Genomic DNA, 19,250 nt, shown 5'->3' with positions numbered 1-19,250 from the left:
CTGGTGTTTTTATTAAGCTAACGTTAATGAATGTTTAGAGTTGGGTTAGCATTTGAGCAATCGTAGCTCCATCTGTGCTAACGATGCTATGCGTAGCATCCAAGAGTGTATAACATTAAGTGGGATGCTACTGTATACCAAAAGGCTTCTGTGCGAGGTTGCTAAAATAAAGTCATCCTTGTACGTTAGATAGTTAGGTTACTGTATGCATTGTTAAGGTTCGTTTAAATTCGCTATGCTCTACTATAGCATACTAGCTATACAGACTAGCAGACTAGCTAACGTCAACGTATTGTTGGAGAGAGCAGTGTATATTAAATCAACCTCACAATGAAATGTGTGTATCTTTAAAATATATCCATTAGATATTGTAATATGGTTTGTTGAACTGGAGTTATTTATTGCAGCTAACCGCCTATCCGACGAACGACACAAACATTGTTGTTTTTAATATTATTATTACCAATGCCTCTTTTAATTGTATTATCCTCACACTTGAGAAACAGCCTTATCGTGGCTGTAGAACAGAACATGTAACTTAATGCCTGCATTTAAGGATGATGAATAGCGTAGTCAATGCTTTAGTGACAAGGAAATTATTTGTTTAAATATTAGACATGACGTTATGTGTGACTTCAGTGAAAATTAAGCTTATCCATTGCATTTGTTCAATGGGTTTGTGTCTTACCCTTACGTGTGAGATACATATGAATATGGCATATGAAAACAAATTAATTTGACTGACTCGTGAAAAACTCATCCAAAGTAACAGTAAAATAAAAAAGACCTACACAATATTACTCAATCAAACTGATACAGTATGAGGACTGTGATATCCAGCAATTTCTTAAGTATAACAATAAGATTATGACCTGTTTTTAAAAGAAGATAACAAGTAGTTTGCATGTAAAGAAGTCTGTAACCCACACATGTAACTTTACATCTGTTTGTTCAAAGTGTCCTTAAGGTGATCCAGACAGGCTGGACCAGAGGAGGAGAGACAGATCTGGACTCCTAGCAGCAGAGAACTTCAGCACGGATTCCAAGGTACACCTTTTTCATACTTTACAAAGAATGCATAAAGTAATGACTAATATACTGATACACATGCCATTAAACATGACTGAATACTAGATCACCTACACATCAGTGATGTTGAGTGTACTTTCTTAGCAAAAGGTTACATTTACATTTTACCAAGCAACATCACTTGTTTGTGTATTGTATTTAAGGCAAATATTATTGAACATGGTGAGAACTGCGACCCTTTGTCTTTCAGTGAGACAACCGAACAGAGCAAGCTTCTACAGTTGCACTAACAGCTAAATATTATTTTAATAATACATTTATTTCAATGTTGATGAATTTAGAACGGTTTATTCATAATCTGATTATTTTTGTAGTACACTGTTGGATTTCAAAAACACATTAAAATAAAAAAAAAATCATTATATTTATAGCCCCTGAACAAACAAACACACCTCTTTCTTAAATAACACACTTGCTCTGCAATAATATGTTTTTTGATATTTCTGTTAGGAAAAGACATGCCTGAGAGACAGGACTGCTTCACCATGTTCTCTTTCTCTGAGGGTCCAGAAGAACATCCAAGAGGGAAAGGAATAGCTGATGTGATGAGATTTAAGAGCAGTACAGGACATTCACTAAGAGACACTTAGGCCCTTTCTCATTTCACTTATTGCCCTCCTCGAGACTTAGTCCCGTCCACAGGAGATGCGAGCGAAGGAGCCAAGGAGGGGAACCGAGGAGAGAGGAGGAGGAGAACCGAGGAGAGAGGAGGGGAAGCAGCAGGCGGTTAGAGAAATGAGAACTCCTCTCCTCTGAGCGGTCATCTTAAAGAGACGTCCATTAATGATAACAGGAGGCACAGAGCCCTCTGTCTGATGGACAGATGTGTTCATGACCACTTATATATTTACTTGGATTCATTCACAGTGCGGTATAATGAGACAATAACAGGCTACAGATGCGGACATATACACACACATAGCCTATGTATATATTTATATAAATATATACAATTTCAGAATCAAACGGAGCACTCTCATAATAACGTAACACTATCAGAGACTGGATATACCCAAATAAATGGTGCCAATCTTCAGTCAGATGTGAATGTGTAACTTAACATTTTCAGTAAGAATAACGGACAAAAGGAGTGCAAATACAATTTATTGAAATGTGAACTAAAAGTTATCAAGCATGAACCATCACAATTTTTTTTAAATAAAAATGAAATAATATACATAAGTTACACTAAATGTTAATCTGTTAATTGATTAAGTAAACACATTTTGTCAAATAAAGTGACAGGCTAGGTCTGTGCAGGTGGTAACAGCTATGCCCAGCATGGGCTAAGTTCTGTAGGTGCAGCTGGTGCAGGTCCTCCTCCCTCAGGCCGGGGGCCTGTACTACAAAGCTGGTTCAACCTAACCTGGATATGTTTGAGTTAGCCGGTTGGCCTAATCCAAAACATACGCGCTCTCGCTAAACGGTACTACGACGTGGGTTATCAAGTGAATCGCTCAAGCCAGCCGTGTCCTATAGTTAGGTGCGCGTTCACATGAAAGGGGTGGTATTTGGAGCATTCGTCCAATCACAAACATGGAGAAGCATACTGACAGCGCAGCGTCATACTTCCTGAATGAAAAGTCAACGATAATATTAGACATATGAAGAAGTTAAACTTTAAACATCCATGACTTAAACACTTTATTCAGGATAAAAGCCACATAGCTGCACCTGCAAGGTGAATACAGCTGGCAAAAGAACAAGTGTTTGAATGCGTACATTAACAGGTTTATGATATCACTGCCCCGTCTAAAACACGATCTGACTTTAATTACATTTGTCTCGAGTGTTTCGTCAACTTAATGTGTTGCTTAAAATAATACTTCTGCATACAGTATGTGACACTGTGAGTGTTGCACGGCCAGATACGGCTCAGCTGACTCAGATAAGGAGATATATGATACATTATGAAGTGATATGCCGCGGACTGTACTTAATGTTACTCTGATCCGGTTACTTATGTTGTGGCAGATATTTAAGTAAGCTTTCTTAACGCTAATGTTATAATAGTCAAATTGCTCTGAAGATGGGAGGTGATATTCTATTAATGTTCACGTTCACACAGTCGGTGATTTTTGCCGGCCGTCTTTCCTGCAACGGCAGCTTTTCTGTATTTCCTTTCTCCTGTAATATGACTTGATCGCTTTAAACTCCGCACACTGAGCTCTGATTGGTCAGCAGGCGGTGCTTTCACTGAGTTGATCTCTTAGCCTGCAACCTAACCTGGTCCCGACCAGGTTAGCCGCTAAGCATAAGTTACCATGGAGATCTAGCCTGCTAAAAAGAGAACCAGCTTCGTAGGACTGGAAACCCAGTTTTCCCTGAATTTAGCCGGCTAAGCGAAATTCCTGCTTCGTAGTATACCCCCCAGGTCCTCCTCGCAGGGAAAGACCCTCAGCCCTCTCTGGCCAAACCAACAGACAGGACGTTCATAAAGCTGAGGTCTCCCCCAAAGTCTCTAATCATCCATCCTGTGAATATGAGAGGGGAACAAATAGTGTAATAGATGCTTTGGACAATAAGAAATATAAAGTTAACTGTTGAGTTGCTCAGTTTTTTAGATTGACAGGGTTTAATAATACAAACAAAAGGAGAGGCACCGTAAAATAAAGATTGGTCTTTCAATAAATTGTGTTGATTTTGTCTTTTGAATTGTTTGTCTTAAGTCAAGTACAGAACTGTTACTTATAGTTTGAATAATAGTCTGGTTATAATGTTTGGAGGAGGCATCACAGGTAAGAGCACCATTTGTTGTGTTGCATCCACAACAAATCAGATGTGTGTGTATTTATATATCTACTATTTCTTGAATCATTACTGTCAGTCCAAAACAAGAGATTTTGTTTTAGTAAAACATTTTTTTAAAACATTCTCTTTTCCACTACACTATCTTGAATATTTTAGTTTTTACATCACTACATTTATCTAACAGCTTTAACATTGTAAAGGTGTCACTTCGGACTCTGGGTAATTATGACCGCATGTCCTACTATTTTGAGAGTTTGAACAAACCAGACCTTCATCTATTAATGTAGAAAATAGTCAGCACATTAAAACATTATGAAAGTAATCATTAGTTCAAAATGAGCTCCAACTACAACAGTTAAGTCAACTCGTGCATCGGTAATAACAATAAAACAAATTATATAATAGTTTAACTTGTGTCAACTTTAAATACTTTAACAACACTTTCCTAATTATACTAGCATACTTTTACTAAAGTAACATTAACATGTTTAAATGCAGGGCTTTTGCAAGAGAGTATTTCGTATAGTGTAGCATGGTCTACTTGACTTATCTAACCGAAGTGATCGTTACGTTACTTTGCAAACCGTCACCACACACACACACACACACACACACACACACACACACACACACACACACACACACACACACACACACACACACGGACACAGTAACGTTGTGATTCACCTCAATTAATGATAACTACGGAGCTTGCTAACAGCAAGGCACAAGGCTACTTCACTCATTTAGCTAGCTAATATAAGATACAAATGCTGTCGAGCCCTCACTGCTTGTAAAATAAAGAGCACAAACTGACTACTTACCCGAGCGGCGAGCCCTGCTGTTCTCTGCCATTTTTCTCCCGGGTTGTTGTGATCACATGACTGACAAAGCCGTGCTCTGATAGGCCAGAAGTCGGTTTGATTGCATTAGGGCTCGATTGGTTTTCCTGTCTGAGTAGCCCGGATGATGCTGCATCGCAATTTTGGACATCGAATTTTTTGACGTTGAATCTTTTTCACTTGAATTTTTGGGATCTGAATTTGAACATTCTAATTTGTTTTCACTTGAATTTTTACATTTTTATTTCACATAGGTAAATTCGGAGCAAAAACATTCAGATACATGATTTTCAAAGTAATTATTTTCAATGCTATAAATTCGGTGTCTAATATAATTCAAATACTTCTGTCTCTTGTTTGCTTCCATACAAATCCATGAAGGGGTTCTACTTGGCCCAATTTAAATACCATAAAGAGAGTATTCACCCAGCTGTTTTGATTTCTTTAGTCTAGTTTCCTTCGAGTTCAGTCTAAGCTACGAATTGTTTCTCATAAACATTCGCACTGCTGGTTTTAAACCTTGAGCAGACAAGCTGCTCACACACACCCACACACGCACCCCCCCCCCCCCCACACACATTACTGATCAACTGTACCTGTGTTTGTGTTTTATTTGATTCCTCTCTGTTTTATTCTTTCATATTGTGCGTGCTAAATTGCCACAACATTTTGGAGTAGTTGGCTTAAACATATGTATGTGCTTAATTACTCTGTATGAAGTAGGAGCAGTTTGCATGGCAGGAGACATCCTTATTTAGACACAGCATGTCAAGCATCTGGAAGGCTACATGTCTAAGATGTGTGTGCGTTAAAGATGTTTAAGGGGAATGTGTGTGCGTTCTGTCAAAGAGTCCTGCGTATGTAAAATTATACTACTCCCAAGCATTGCTGTAGGACTGCTTGAGAGCAGAGGTAATGCTGTCCTCGTTACTATTGATTGTTGTACAACGAAATAATCATTGATAAACTATACCTGTTATGTGTAACATATAGTTAAACATCCCTATAAAGACATTGGTTCTTCTTAACACTCAGACACACACACACACACACACACACACACACACACACACACACACACACACTTTTTGCCTTCTTTAGAGTTATTAGTAATTCAAAATTGATTATTGAACTAAATGTGCTACATAAGATAAAATACTGAAGCTTTGACTTGATCATTTCATTCACAACATTAGATCTTGTCCTCTGATCTCTACTAAAATAAGATACGTGTGCATGTTTGGGTGTTTTAACACTCCTGTAATGTACCTAGTCTTGTCAGGGATGCAAACTCATCAGGTATGAAAAGAAAAAAAAGGTGACAAGGATCCGAGCCCACGGAATATCGGTTTTAAAATGAGGAATAACAGATGATTTTAGCAGTCAGAACAACTAAAGCAGCAGTGGTAATAATAACAGAAACGCTAAAGAGTCACATCTAATAGAAATATATAAAAGCATTTATTTTAATTAGCAGTCAGTTTATAATTTTGGCAGCACCGTTGAGCATTTTGAAAATGTATTTTCATGCCTCTGCAAGGCTTAGTCTTTCTATCTGTATAGCCACTGGTGTAAAGTAACTAAGTTCATAAACTCAACAAGTACTATACTTGGACACCATTTTGAAATACTTGTACTTTATTTAAGTATTTAAATGTTTTGCTACTTTGCTCTTCTACTCCACTACAGTTCAGGTACATGGTGTACTTCTACTCCACTACATGTATTTAATACCTTTAGTTACTTTACAGATCTGGATGAATGATGTGAAATATAATCAAGTGTTAAATCAGACTTTAGTTCCACCTGGAGTAAATCCACAAGCTACCCTGCAGTATACAAAGTCATTCAAACTAGCTGCACCTTTACCAGCTTTGAGAACACTTTCATGATCAATGATTATAAAACATATCATATTATTCTGAAATAAACCAATCTGCACAACGACTACTTTAACTGTCGCTATTTCCACTATATTTTGATGAGAATACTTTTATACTTTTACTTGAGTAACATTTTGAATGCAGTACTTTTACTGTAACATAGTATTCCTACACTCTGGTACTTCTACTTTTACTCAAGTACAACATCTGAGTACTAAAGCTAACGTTAGCAGATAGTGACAATGTGTGCTGGTTAGCTAGGTCAATGATTCCTTAAATAATATTGCGAAAAAAGAAAAAAAAAAAACTTTTCAGTGCACATCACGCTCTGCCGCTCCGACAGGGAGCTCTGCTCTGAACACCTGAACGCCCCGTTCTAACAGCTGTTCACCAGCGGTCCAGTCTGTGCCACAGTGACTCCGGACCACACAGTTAATATTAACGAACGCACCCGTAGGTAATGTAGTTTGAAGCTTGAGCAGCAGAGCCTTATTATACATCCATGAGCAGAGCCGACAGGGAGGAAGACTCGAGCACACAGCAGTTCGGCGAATCGTGACGTCACCCCATTCAAAGTGAATGGGCAGAAGCGTTGAAGCGGCAACGCACGCCACCGTGTGTAGGGGCCGTCAGAATGGAAAAACCAGCTCCAGTGCGCTAGAATTTGAAAATACACAACCGGCGAAAAATCTGCCTCTTCCTTCAGACTTCCTTACAGAGCCCCTCCCCCAACACACACGAACGCGCAAATGACCAATGAGGGCACGAGATAAGTTTGTGCACGAGATGGAAGGCTGACAGGCAGGTAGGCCATCAAGTTATTTTAGCCGGGCCGGCTAAAATGATTGGTCGTGCTTTTTACAGCGCTACATCTTCCATAGAATTATTTTTTTATGTATTTATTGTCAAAGCATTTAATATAATCATTGCTATCGGGACGTTAAGAGCATTCCATGGAATATAACAAAAAGTGTTTTCTGACTGAAGATCGTCAGCTGTCTTCCTCTCCCGTGTTGTTCCTCGATACGTAAAGGCTGCAGCACCTTTGACAACTTCTCTCCACATATCAAACATACCGGTAAACCAGCATCGTTTGCTGTGAAAGCAGATAACTCTGTCCACGCAGAATTAAATCCTGAGTTCCTCCGATACTTTTCTTTTCTTTGATTTATCCATAGTTCGCTCATCGAGCCTGGGGTCAGAAAAGGTGCTAGCGCGGGACCGTAGCAGGATGTGACACATATTTTAGTTGACCTAATTAAAACCGTTTTTATTTATGTGTCACAGTATCACCTCAAAATACAAGATACGAAAAATGTTCAGCCATGCAAGAAAATATAAATAGTCCGACAAATACTTTTATTTTATTTCCTTCTTATTTTTGTCTAAACTCAAGGGAGCCAAAGCAGAGGGCTTAAAGGGCCGCATGCGGCTCGGGCCGCGGGTTGCCAACCCCTGGGTTAATCCAATGTGTCTGTGTCCCTTTGAAATGATTTCTGATAATCCATAAGAAATAAACCTGCTTTTCCGTTTCCAGATGTCAGAGCTAGAGCTATAGCTCTATAGCTTCACTCTCATGAAAAACTGCGTCCGCGAAGCCACCACCTTTTTGTTTTACCATGTGTGTGTGTGTGGGGAAATCCCCCTTCGATTCTATTGGCTCTAACGGTCAGAAAGAGATCAGCAAAATCGACAAAGGGGGGCCAGAGATATGGAAAATCCACCCAAATGACCCCAGAAGTGTTTTTTTTGCTAAATCTCTCTAAAAAGGTCAGATTTAACTTGTTTTGCATCAATCTTGATACAGGGTACTTATTATATGTTGTACTTTGGATTCCTAAAGCTCTTAGTCTAGTAACCCATCATCCAAGGGTATAAGTAACAAATAATCTTTGGACGGACACTATAATTTACAGTTTTTTTAATATGTTCAATCTGAATTTTTTTTTAAATAAAAAACATCTATATTGATTCTGACTTTTCTACATCCAACTCACAGGTTTATCATTACTTTGAGAAGAAAGATTATTAATTTAACCCTTTTAGAAGGGAAGATATGGTCATTTGTTCTGGGAATGTCATTTTCGAGCCTGAGACCTGAAAAACAGGCTCAGGGCTAAACAGGTTAAAGGGGACCTATCATGCTAAATGCACTTTTGTACATATTTTATACATGAATATGTGTCCCCGGTGTGTCAGGGAACTCACCAAGTGTCAGAAAACACAACCCTCTCTCTTTTCCTCCATACCCAAATCTCTAAAAACGGGGCTGCAACGGAGCTGATACAGATTTGAATTTTTCTGACATCAGAAAAGGGGTGCTCCGCCTATATATGGACAACTCTCCACCTATCAGGGGAATGGGGGGTTGGGCCACGAACGCGTCCGTTCACAGGAGACGCTGGAGATGCTGTAGTACATATGCCAGGCCTGTACGTGGCGCTGAATCAGCCCTTGCAAAAACACGGCTGGAATAGAGCAAATATATATAATATATGATCAGGATTTATCCTTTAACGCCCACATAAAATCAATTTCAAGGACCGCCTACTTCCATCTACGTAACATTGCAAAAATCAGGCATATCTTGCCTCAAAACGATGCAGAGAAACTAGTCCATGCATTTGTTACTTCTAGGCTGGATTATTGTAACTCTTTATTATCAGGGAGTACCAAGAAGTCAGTCAAGTCGCTTCAGCTGATTCAAAATGCTGCGGCTCGTGTACTAACCAGAGTTAGGAAAAGGGACCACATTACTCCTGTTCTGGCTGCCTTACACTGGCTCCCTATAGAACACAGGATAGAATTTAAAATTCTTCTTCTCGCCTACAAAGCCCTTAATGGGCAGGCGCCATCTTACCTTAAATAACTCATTATACCCTACTGTCCTACTAGTGCATTGCGTTCCAAGAATGCAGGGTTGTTGGTTGTTCCTAGAATCTCTAAAAGTACAATGGGAGCCAGAGCCTTTTCTTATCAAGCTCCACATTTGTGGAATCAGCTTCCAGTTTGTGTTCGGGCGGCAGACACCCTATCCATTTTTAAGAGTGCGCTTAAGACCTTCCTTTTTGATAAAGCTTATAGTTAGGGCTGATTAGATTCAGCCCCTATTTTTGCTGATATAGGCTTAGTTTGTCGGGGGACATCTTACTTCTTCCTTCTCTCTGTCTATACCTGTGTACTCTCATGTTCCGATTAACCCAGCTTCCCCAAATTTCTTTCTTTTTGGTGTCTATATACGCTGGGATCCGGAGTCATGGATGATCCTGCGGTCCTGTGTCCTGGATCGCGAGCCCTGGATCGCGAGTCGTGGCTGTGGTCCTGGATCATCGGTCCTGGATGGATATCCTCGTGGATTCATCTTCCTATTATACACACATGCATTTCCAAACATTTGGACTACCTATGTTGCAAATGTATTATCTTTTCAATTTACACACGGCATCTATTGCACGTCTGTCCGTCCTGGGAGAGGGATCCCTCCTCTGTTGCTCTCCCTGAGGTTTCTCCCATTTTCCCCTTTAAACTGGGTTTTCTTCGGAAGTATTTCCTTGTACGATGTGAGGGTCTAAGGACAGAGGGTGTCGTATTGTCATACTGATATTCTGTACACACTGTGAAGACCACTGAGACAAATGTAACATTTGTGATATTGGGCTAAATAAATAAACATTGATTGATTGATTGATTGATTGATTGATTGAAATAGAGCGAAATGAGGCATGGCTAAAATGCATGAAAAACTTCACACACATGTTTTATATAGGTATGGCCCTACAATATATTTTTCAAATATAGCATGATAGGTCCACTTTAAGTAACCCAACATGTTAAACAGTAAGAGTAGTAGTCATATTTCGTGAACCCTTTGAAGAGTACTGTCACACCAGTGTGATCATTCTATAATACACCGTTTAAGCCCGGGGGCAGACATGCTAACGCTAACGCTACATTAGCATCGGCGATCTTTTCTACTTCATGCTATCTGCACAAATGGTTAACATTTAACATTAAAAAGATCAGGCAGTTCAGGGAGAATCGAAGGAAGGCAGGCAATCAGGCAGCTTTGCATGACATTCTTCTGGACGTGTTTCATTGTGGTGATAGTGAAGTTGAGTCAATCCCTTTTTTGGCAAGACTGTACTACTGACGGCCATCTTGGTGTTGGTGACGTGTGTTGTGCAAGACCAGAGATGTAGTTCATTGAGCGGTTTCACACAGCATATGTGTAATTCGTGGCACAATTCAAACGGAATCAAAAGATAATTTTTCTCTCGCCATTGACTTCAATACATAATTTTTCCGAAATAAGGTCCCATGGAGGTCCACCAGAAAGGGAGGGCTCTCTATTCAGCTGTTTCTGCACAAATGTTAAACTGAGTTGGAAAGAATGGAAGAAGAGATGGAAATCTCAAGGGAATATTTTAACAACGGATGATATACACACAAGTTTAGCCTGATCGATCCGATCTCCATTCAGAAAACACGCATTTTAAAAGGTTTTTCCTCTGCCGTCTGCACACTTGTCAACTTGTAATTCATGGTTTTTACTAACCGGTATCAGTATGTTGTTACTTCGGCATTACTTTGAAACGTGTATTACAATTAAATCATAGTAAAATATGTTCATTTTGTTGTAGTTGGTATCTATCATAGTATTTGCATCGATATAAGCCCTGCCCCCTCTCCAGCGCGTCCTGTTTGAATGACAGGAGTAACCACAGCTGACAGCCGCGGTGAAACTCGAGGGATGAGAGCGATGCGAATATTCGGGGCTTATCTCCATAAATACTACAACAAAATGAACATATTTTTCCGTGAGACAAGATGGCAGGCGAAAAACCTTTTAAAATGCGTGTTTTCTGAATGGAGATTGGATCGATCAAGCTAAACTAACCTGTAGCTGCTCCGTCCAAACTCACAACAATGGACAATAAACTCAATATATGTAAATATATGTATACTGGAAATATATATGTTTAATATGCATATGGATGCAAAATTCAGTCTTAAGCTAATGAAGTTGAAACTTTTATTTCTCTTTCTCTTTTTTTAGACCCAGTTGTAACCCTCTCGTGATAGTTTGGGAGTCCCCAACTTGATTCCTGCAGATTTCTGTATTTACAGTACATGACTGAGATTATTCAAAATTGATATTAGAATACACATCTTATTTTCATAAACGGGAACTACAGTCTAATTTTGTGATAAAAGTCCACTTTGAATAATTACTTACCAGAAAAGGGAATGTGGTTATCAGTCTGTGGTAAAATACAGAAGTACAGCTCTGTTTGAGTTGGTTCTTGGTACTCTCCAATATCAAGTAGCAAGTATTCTCTGTTCCTGATTCCGGGTTATCACAAACTGGTGCATAAACACATTCTATCAGTCTGCTTTGGCCCAAATTGTCCAAATGAAAATATTTATTTTTGAACGCAGCCTGACTGCATATGTATGCTTTTTTTTATGTATGCTTTTTTAATGAACATTTGAAAGTAAAATTCAGAATCAATTCATATCATATTCACGTCTCACCTCTGTAGGTAACTGTTGTAAATCATCTTTGGAGTAGAACACTTAAATTAAGCAGACCCATAAACCGATGTGATGCATCCTCTTGTGACTAAATTGCATGTTTGTTTTGGTCAGGGTTGGGAGGGTTACTTTAAAAATGTAATCCGTAGTAACATTTAAAAAAACAAAACGAGTGACCTAATCTAAGTATCAACATATAAAGTAATGTAACCTGATTGCTTTCCGATACTTTTGGATGACCTCAATATCAAATGCAATGCAAATGATAAACAAGAACAAATAAATATCAATAAAAAATGTTTTGCTTAAGTGTATGTCAATAAGTGTATGTCAGAATGTAACCTTAGAAAAGAAGAAACCAAAATATTTCACAACAAAAATGTAGTTAGAGTAATAGTTTACAAATGCTGCTAAAGCTTAATACATTTATAATCAAACACCATTTCTGACTCTTACAGTATACTGTATGTCTATATGTTTACGTAACCTTGGTAACCCAATGGTAATTGCATGTAATTGCATGTATTGTTACCAAAGTCAATGCAATACAATTATTCCATGATGTCAATGTGGATTTAGTTTGCTTGATAGATCAGTAAAAAATAAAGACCCTCAGAAGGAAACTCCAAACTCATTTAGCAGAAACCCCCCTAAAAGATTAAGATGCCACCATTTTTACATTTGTATGTGTCAAGACAGGAAAGGTGTGGCATGCTTCCTTGTTTGCTACTGTATAAAGCCAGACTCCAGCACATTGACCCACAGAGCACTCTCACACCACTCTCACACCACTCTCACATCCTCATCGGTGCTGAAAGATCAAACAACCGCCAAGATGATGACTAAAGCCGCGCTCCTCCTGTCCGCTCTGACGCTCTGCTGCTGCATCGCCTCTCTGCAAGGTAACACATTTATTTTTATTTTTAAGTGTTCTTAACTGTGTAATCCAGTATGTTGGAATGCTTCCTCTTACTATATGAAATTTGTGCATCCTAATTTAGCCAAACACTAAGCTACCATCTGCATCTAATGATAATTTATCTATATTGAAGCTGTACATTTTTAAGAACTTTATGTTGCTCTAATTTAAGACTATCATGCTATAACACCAATTTCATTTTGATGATTTGCTATAGGCAGGCAATTTGACAAAAACACAAGAATTATGTTTCTATGAGGATGGTTTCATTGTTTTATTTCTTTTCTATTTTTGATTTATTGTTCCTTTTCATTTAGAGTATGATTATTATCTTGTTTTCTTTGACCACATTTCATACTTTCCACTATTCTCAGTTATTAGCCAAGTTAACAGTGTTACAATCTGTTATGTGTTAGAGTACACTCCTGACACTGGAAACAGTCGATTGACAACAATCATAACTCACGGTTCAGTTACTTTGAACCTTGCTCTTTGCTTTTCCTGGAGCTTTCAACTTCACCTTGGGCTTTTTTCTCAGCCGAATTTGAGTAATTCCTTTTATCAAATGAAAAGTGAACCTGAGCAAACTTTGAAGAAAGTGAGATGCTGTTCAAAGCTCTAGAAAGATCTACCAACAAGAAGTGCCTTGAGTTTGAACTTTTGTGTCAAAATCTATTTCCAAGGTTGAGAATGACATTGACCCTTAACATCATTTTTATTTCAACAGTAAAACCAAACGTTTAAAAAAGTGAATGAAGCAGTATTCATATTTCATTCAGATTTTCAGAGGTTTCTCAGGGGTAAAACTTGTGTTCCATCTCCCAGCTTTTCCGAGGGAGCGCTGTGTGTGCATCCAGACCATCTCTTCTCCTATGCCTGTCCGAGTCATCAAGAGAATCAAAGTGAATCCCATTTCAGGACTCTGCCGACGGACTGAAATCATGTGAGTAGTCAAGATTAATTTCAAAAACTGCGGAACCTTATTTATAAAATAGTAAAATAGGTGCAAATATATTATATTTCTGATTGATTATGAAAAAAAGACTCCAGAGTTCAACTTTTTGTTTACATCACACACATACTGTTATAGAAGCCAAACAGCAGTGCTGGAAGAATCGAGTAAGCTGTTTTTTAACAAGCATATACAGTCCTTTAAGTAAGTATTTGTATTGCAACATAAAAAATACAACCTTTGGAGAGAGTCAGGATGAAAAACGAAAGCGTGCAACTTCAAAATAAACATCTACAGCACCACCACCACCACCAGCACTTTACTGAGACTTCTGCATCTGCATTCTGCTTCACCGAACGGGAGCAACATCCAAATACCAACTAGTAAACTCTAATCTTCTCTCCTGTCAATAATAAAAGTGCAACTCCTCCTCCTCTCCACAGAGTCACCAGAAGGAACGGCTCTCAAGTTTGTGTGAACCCAGCGGCGAACTGGGTCTACGTACTGATCAGCAATCTGAAAAGGTAATGATAGGCTTATTTTAATTAATGACTGCAAAAAAACCAAATACAATATCTACAGTATAAACACAATAGTACTTTTTTCCATTGTAAAGTGATATCACTGAATGTTGGACTCTAGATTGGTAGAAATCCATTAGACAAGTTTCTGACATTTAATAGACAAACAATTATGCTACAGTAAAGTGTCAGTTTACAGTGTATGGTATTGTTTATGGAGATGTGTTTTCTTTTGTTTTTCTTCCTTAAATGTATAATACATTCTATACAAAAATCTACAAATGTTGTTTTTTTAGAAACAGAAGATCTTCAACTCCCTGAATGATTCTTCAGCTCACTGTTGACAGATTTCTAATCCTGGTTTAGCTTTACATGTCAACAGAGAAATGGACAAATGTTTGTGATTGAGAGGCATTGTTACCTTTTGTCTGTCTTTATTGACATGGGAATGTGTCTATTGTCTCCCTTTGTCCCTGAAAACAAATACAAATAAATGAAGCCATTATTTTCTCGGCCCCATGCCATGGCAAAGTGTCTTAACTGATATTTCAATACAAAAATAAACCTGAAAATAAACAAAATAGGTCCCTATTTAATAAGATAATGGTAATAAAAACTTAACGTCATATAACGCTGTATATTTCCCCACTCGGGTATCATGTCCACCCTGATCACAATACAACATTTAGCCACTGGGTTTTATTGCCTTCTGAATAATTGTATTTAGTTATTTTGCTTGTCTTGTTTTAATTACAGTTAAGATGGGAACTCCGGCTCAACCACTGTGTCACCCAACGCTTCCACACTCTCACAATCTGTGGCAACATGTGACATAACAATGGCTTCAATTAAATGTATCAAGCTGTGAATTAAAATGGGAGGGCTGAGATATGTCCAGCTTTAAAAACTACCTAATGAATCAAATGATTCAACACTTTAATTAAAAATTCTTCTTTTGCCTTTTTCGGAAAATGTCAATAAACAATCTGTCTTACTTATTTCTCAGATGCCTGAAGTACTGACAGTTGATAGTACATCACTTTAACGGGGCTGCTTTACTCCCATGTTATATACATTTTAATATGGATTTCATTATTGCTGTATGGATACTCAGACTCTAAAATATATAAATGTTGCTATTTATTTTTTTTAAAGCCATAACTCTGTACTGTGAAGTAATTATGTGATGGTTTTATTTCAAATCCAATAGATTGCAAAGAATGCTTTCCTGTAAATGTGAATACACAATGATGCTGGTCATTTTAGTGTTGTGTTATCATTACTTGTCTTCTTATAAAGAATAAAAGAAGAGAAAAAGGCCATGTTTTTTGCCTTTTCTTTGTGTCGGGTCGTGTGGAGGGTTGATACTGCTGTTGGGGTTTTGTATGAACTGAGGTGTAACAGCTCACATGTTAAACACAGCTGCAGCCTTTGTAGAAGTCCTCCACTCATTCATGTGAAAATCATACAAGTGTGTTTAGAAAAACATTTTACTGAATTGCTTTTTTGGGGCCACTCACTTTATTAATAAACCCCCCAAAAGTCTCATTGTTCGTTTTCATTTTAATTTGCCGGGGATTTTGTGTTTTTCCCCCTTGTAAACCACTTTATAACTTTGTTAAAAGTTCTCCTCTAGTATGTCAATTCAGCAAAACGCAATATATTTAAAAAAATGTTACTACGGAGAGGATTTCAAATTATATGTAAGCATGAACAATCCCCAAATTAAGTGAGAAGGTCTTCATAGCAACATGATTAAAGTTACGACACTCACCAATGATGGAAGGTAACTAAGTTCATTTACTCATGTACTGCACCAATCGAGTATTTTCACATTATGCTACCTTTTTACTCCAATACATTTATTTTTCAGTTGTTGTTACTAGCTAATTATGATATATTATTATAAGTTTATCTACTCAGCAGTAAATTAAATAAACCCCACCTTTACAAAGTGCAACACAATAATGCAACAATAATTATGACACAATAATTTAAAGCTCACAAATTATGCTATTGAACAATATATCATAGGGCCATATCTATGCAAAACATGTCCCTAAAGTGTTTTGCTCCACATACCAAACAGATCACCCATTGTAGCCATGCCTCATACCCCTCTATTTCAGCCCCACAAAAGGGCTGATTCTGGGTCGTAGCTTCAAATGTAACCGCTGCTGCTGGCCACGCCCCTTTGGAGCGTATGCAAGCGGTGAGCTCTGTGTTGAGAAGAGTGTCTACCGGCAGAAACTCAGCTTAACGCTGCCGTGATTAAACGCCATATTATGTTCCAAACCACATCAAGCATTATTTCTGAAAGGTTATGGAGCTCAAACGCTTTTTCTCTTGCGGGTTTACCACAAGGACAGTGCCTTTTACATCCGTCTTCTTGACACATGTTCTCTCCAGTACAGTGTTAGCGATGCTTGCTAATGTAAACAAAGACCTTATTACTTCCACAACACTTTGTGCATTGTTTCTGATACAGCACATAGCTTGACATGTTCTTTATTCAGTGTTTACTGCCATTATATGTATTATATATATAACAACTTGACTCTTAGTCCCTCTCATAGACATCCTGCTGAATACACTGACACACAGCTGCGGTTTCAGCTAGCGACTGTATATGGGGACGATAGGTTGGGACGTGCGGGGGGACGTTGCCAGGAGTTCAATGTAAAGCCAGCCCACATTTGAGTAATGACGTCAAGTTCTCAGCAAATCTGGAACAGCTCCGTTGTACCTCCGTTTTTAGAGATGTGGGTAAGGAGGAGGAGAGAAAGGATTGTTTCCTGATACTTTGTGAGTCTCCTTACACACCGGGGACACATATTTATGTATACAATATTTTTGCGAGATAGGTGACCTTTTTTTAAAGTAGTACTTTCATTAAAAGATATATATCAATTGTGTTTATTTCACCATTTTTTTATATTTGTATCTGTTCATTCATATTCATTCCTTAATGCAGTTGTTATCCTATTTGAAATGAGTGTTGGATTGCAATTCCACTTTACATCTTTTACGAGAACACATCATTTTTGACCTGCTATAACACTTAACAAATGTTAAAAGGACCTCTACAAAGGATAAGTGTGTATTTTTTTGTCACAGGACACTCGTCTAGGCAGGCGAACTGTTACTTCTTTTTGTGAAACTTTTAAACATGTAATTGTCAGACATGACGCACACTCTGGCATTCACAAGAACCAACCCTGCTCTGTCTGTTTATCAGCTCTCCCCCGCAAAACTGCAAGTTTTCCTTTCAACCAAACGCTCACTGACTGCTTCCTCTCGTTTGTGGTGGAAGCTGGTTGGATTGAAGAACCAATGTGGTGAAGAGCTGCTTGTCTGGAGTCGGAGAACAGAATCCAAAAACCGTTGTTACGTGGTTGAAATGTAGTTGTTGAAAACCATTCAGAGAAATACTGTAGCACCTTCAGTGGTGACTGCTGGTGCCTGGGGATCCCAACCACATTTCCACTCACATGATTAAAACAAATCTACTGAAAGTTGCTGATATGGAGCAACTTTGAAAAAGACAGCTTTGCATTTCTTGTCTTGTGAAAGATGCCAATTGCGAGTTTAAGGAAAGGCAGTGAAAGTTGCTTTGTCAGTCAAATTCTCAGCAAGTAAACATTTGACATTAAAGTTCACTACTTTTTAATTTGTCGTCATTCTATATTGGCCTCATATTACTAATTAACCAGAGCATTCACCTATTGTCAGTTATGCAAATGATCAAATATTTACTGAAAATATTCATGATACACCATGTATTTAGAAAGTTGTGTGTCATGGTTCAAATTGTGTATACTTTCGGCATTTGTGGTGCTTTAAATGACAGGTTAATAGATGACCAGCATATATTTACACAGCATCCTTTAGGTTCATGTTTCCTGTGATCTTTAACATGTAAAAGCAAATAATGACAACAAAATCTTCATCCAAATGATAAACACTTTTCATCTCATTGGCCACAACCAGCCTTTGGCCATAATCCTGTGTAAGATACAGTAACCACTTAACACCAAAAACTGCATCAAAACAAAATCACCAGTTGAAACCTCAAACAACTGAGAGCAGGCATTTCAGATATGTGGAGGACATTTTCTCGTTTGATTAAAAAACAGTCTGAGGTGAGCAATAATTGATTGGATGGATGGGTAAAGAGATGAGAAAGATGGGATGTCTGATTGGATGGATGGATGGACGGACGGACGTCGTCTGGTTCATGGATGGATGTCTGGTTGATTGATGGATTGATAGATGGATGTCTGGTTGATGGACGGACGGACGGACGTCTGGTTGATGGACGGACGAAGGGACGGATGGATGGATGGATGTCTGGTTGATGGACGGACGGACGGACGGATGACTGGTTAATGGATGGACGGACGGACGGATGTCTGGTTGATAGATGGACGAAGGGACGGATGGATGGATGGATGTCTGGTTGATGGATGGATGTCTGGATGGATGGACGGACGGTAATCTCTGAGTGTTTTGGTCTCGTGGGCAGTGCTGCTTTGGGAGAAATTGTACAAACTATGCACATTGTTTGTAGAAAAAGTGAGATGCGGTTTAAAGGCATAAAATATACAGGGCAAATGCTTTTAGGTAATGATAGTTGGATATTATTGTGAAAACAGATGTGAAAGAGGAGACAATAATTGTGCATCATCTCAGAGTGTGAAAAGCTTTGAGTGGATAGTTAAGATGTGTAGTGGAGAAATAAAAACCATCAAGACAAAC

General features: G+C 38.4%; 1 protein-coding gene across 2 annotated transcripts; it reads left to right on the top strand.

Annotated features, from left to right (window-relative positions):
• The first annotated feature begins 12,867 nt into the window (after positions 1–12,867).
• On the top strand, positions 12,868–16,038 carry LOC117452740 (interleukin-8-like). Of its 2 annotated transcripts, none has more exons than XM_034091489.2 (4): positions 12,868–13,002; positions 13,845–13,962; positions 14,415–14,495; positions 15,249–16,038. In XM_034091489.2, the coding sequence occupies exons 1-4, from the start codon at positions 12,936–12,938 to the stop codon at positions 15,250–15,252; spliced, it is 270 nt and encodes an 89-aa protein (XP_033947380.1). In that variant the 5' UTR covers positions 12,868–12,935; the 3' UTR covers positions 15,253–16,038. The 2 variants fall into 2 exon arrangements, with proteins under 2 accessions (XP_033947380.1, XP_033947379.1); XM_034091488.1 differs by lacking the exon at positions 15,249–16,038 and adding an exon at positions 14,789–15,240.
• Positions 16,039–19,250: the final 3,212 nt, after the last annotated feature.

The sequence above is a fragment of the Pseudochaenichthys georgianus genome, chromosome 9, assembly GCF_902827115.2.
Source record: "Pseudochaenichthys georgianus chromosome 9, fPseGeo1.2, whole genome shotgun sequence".
NCBI lineage: Eukaryota > Metazoa > Chordata > Actinopteri > Perciformes > Channichthyidae > Pseudochaenichthys > Pseudochaenichthys georgianus.
The sequence above is the reverse complement of the archived record's forward strand: the minus strand, read 5'-3'. Positions and strand labels throughout refer to the sequence as shown.

Excerpts from the sequence above, each read along its gene's own strand:
- LOC117452740 (XM_034091488.1), top strand. The coding sequence starts at position 12,936 with ATGATGACTAAAGCCGCGCTCCTCCTGTCCGCTCTGACGCTCTGCTGC. Across the intron at positions 13,003-13,844 it reads CTGCATCGCCTCTCTGCAAG|CTTTTCCGAGGGAGCGCTGT; the intron begins GTAACACATTTA and ends TCCATCTCCCAG. Across the intron at positions 14,496-14,788 it reads CTGATCAGCAATCTGAAAAG|AAACAGAAGATCTTCAACTC; the intron begins GTAATGATAGGC and ends TTGTTTTTTTAG.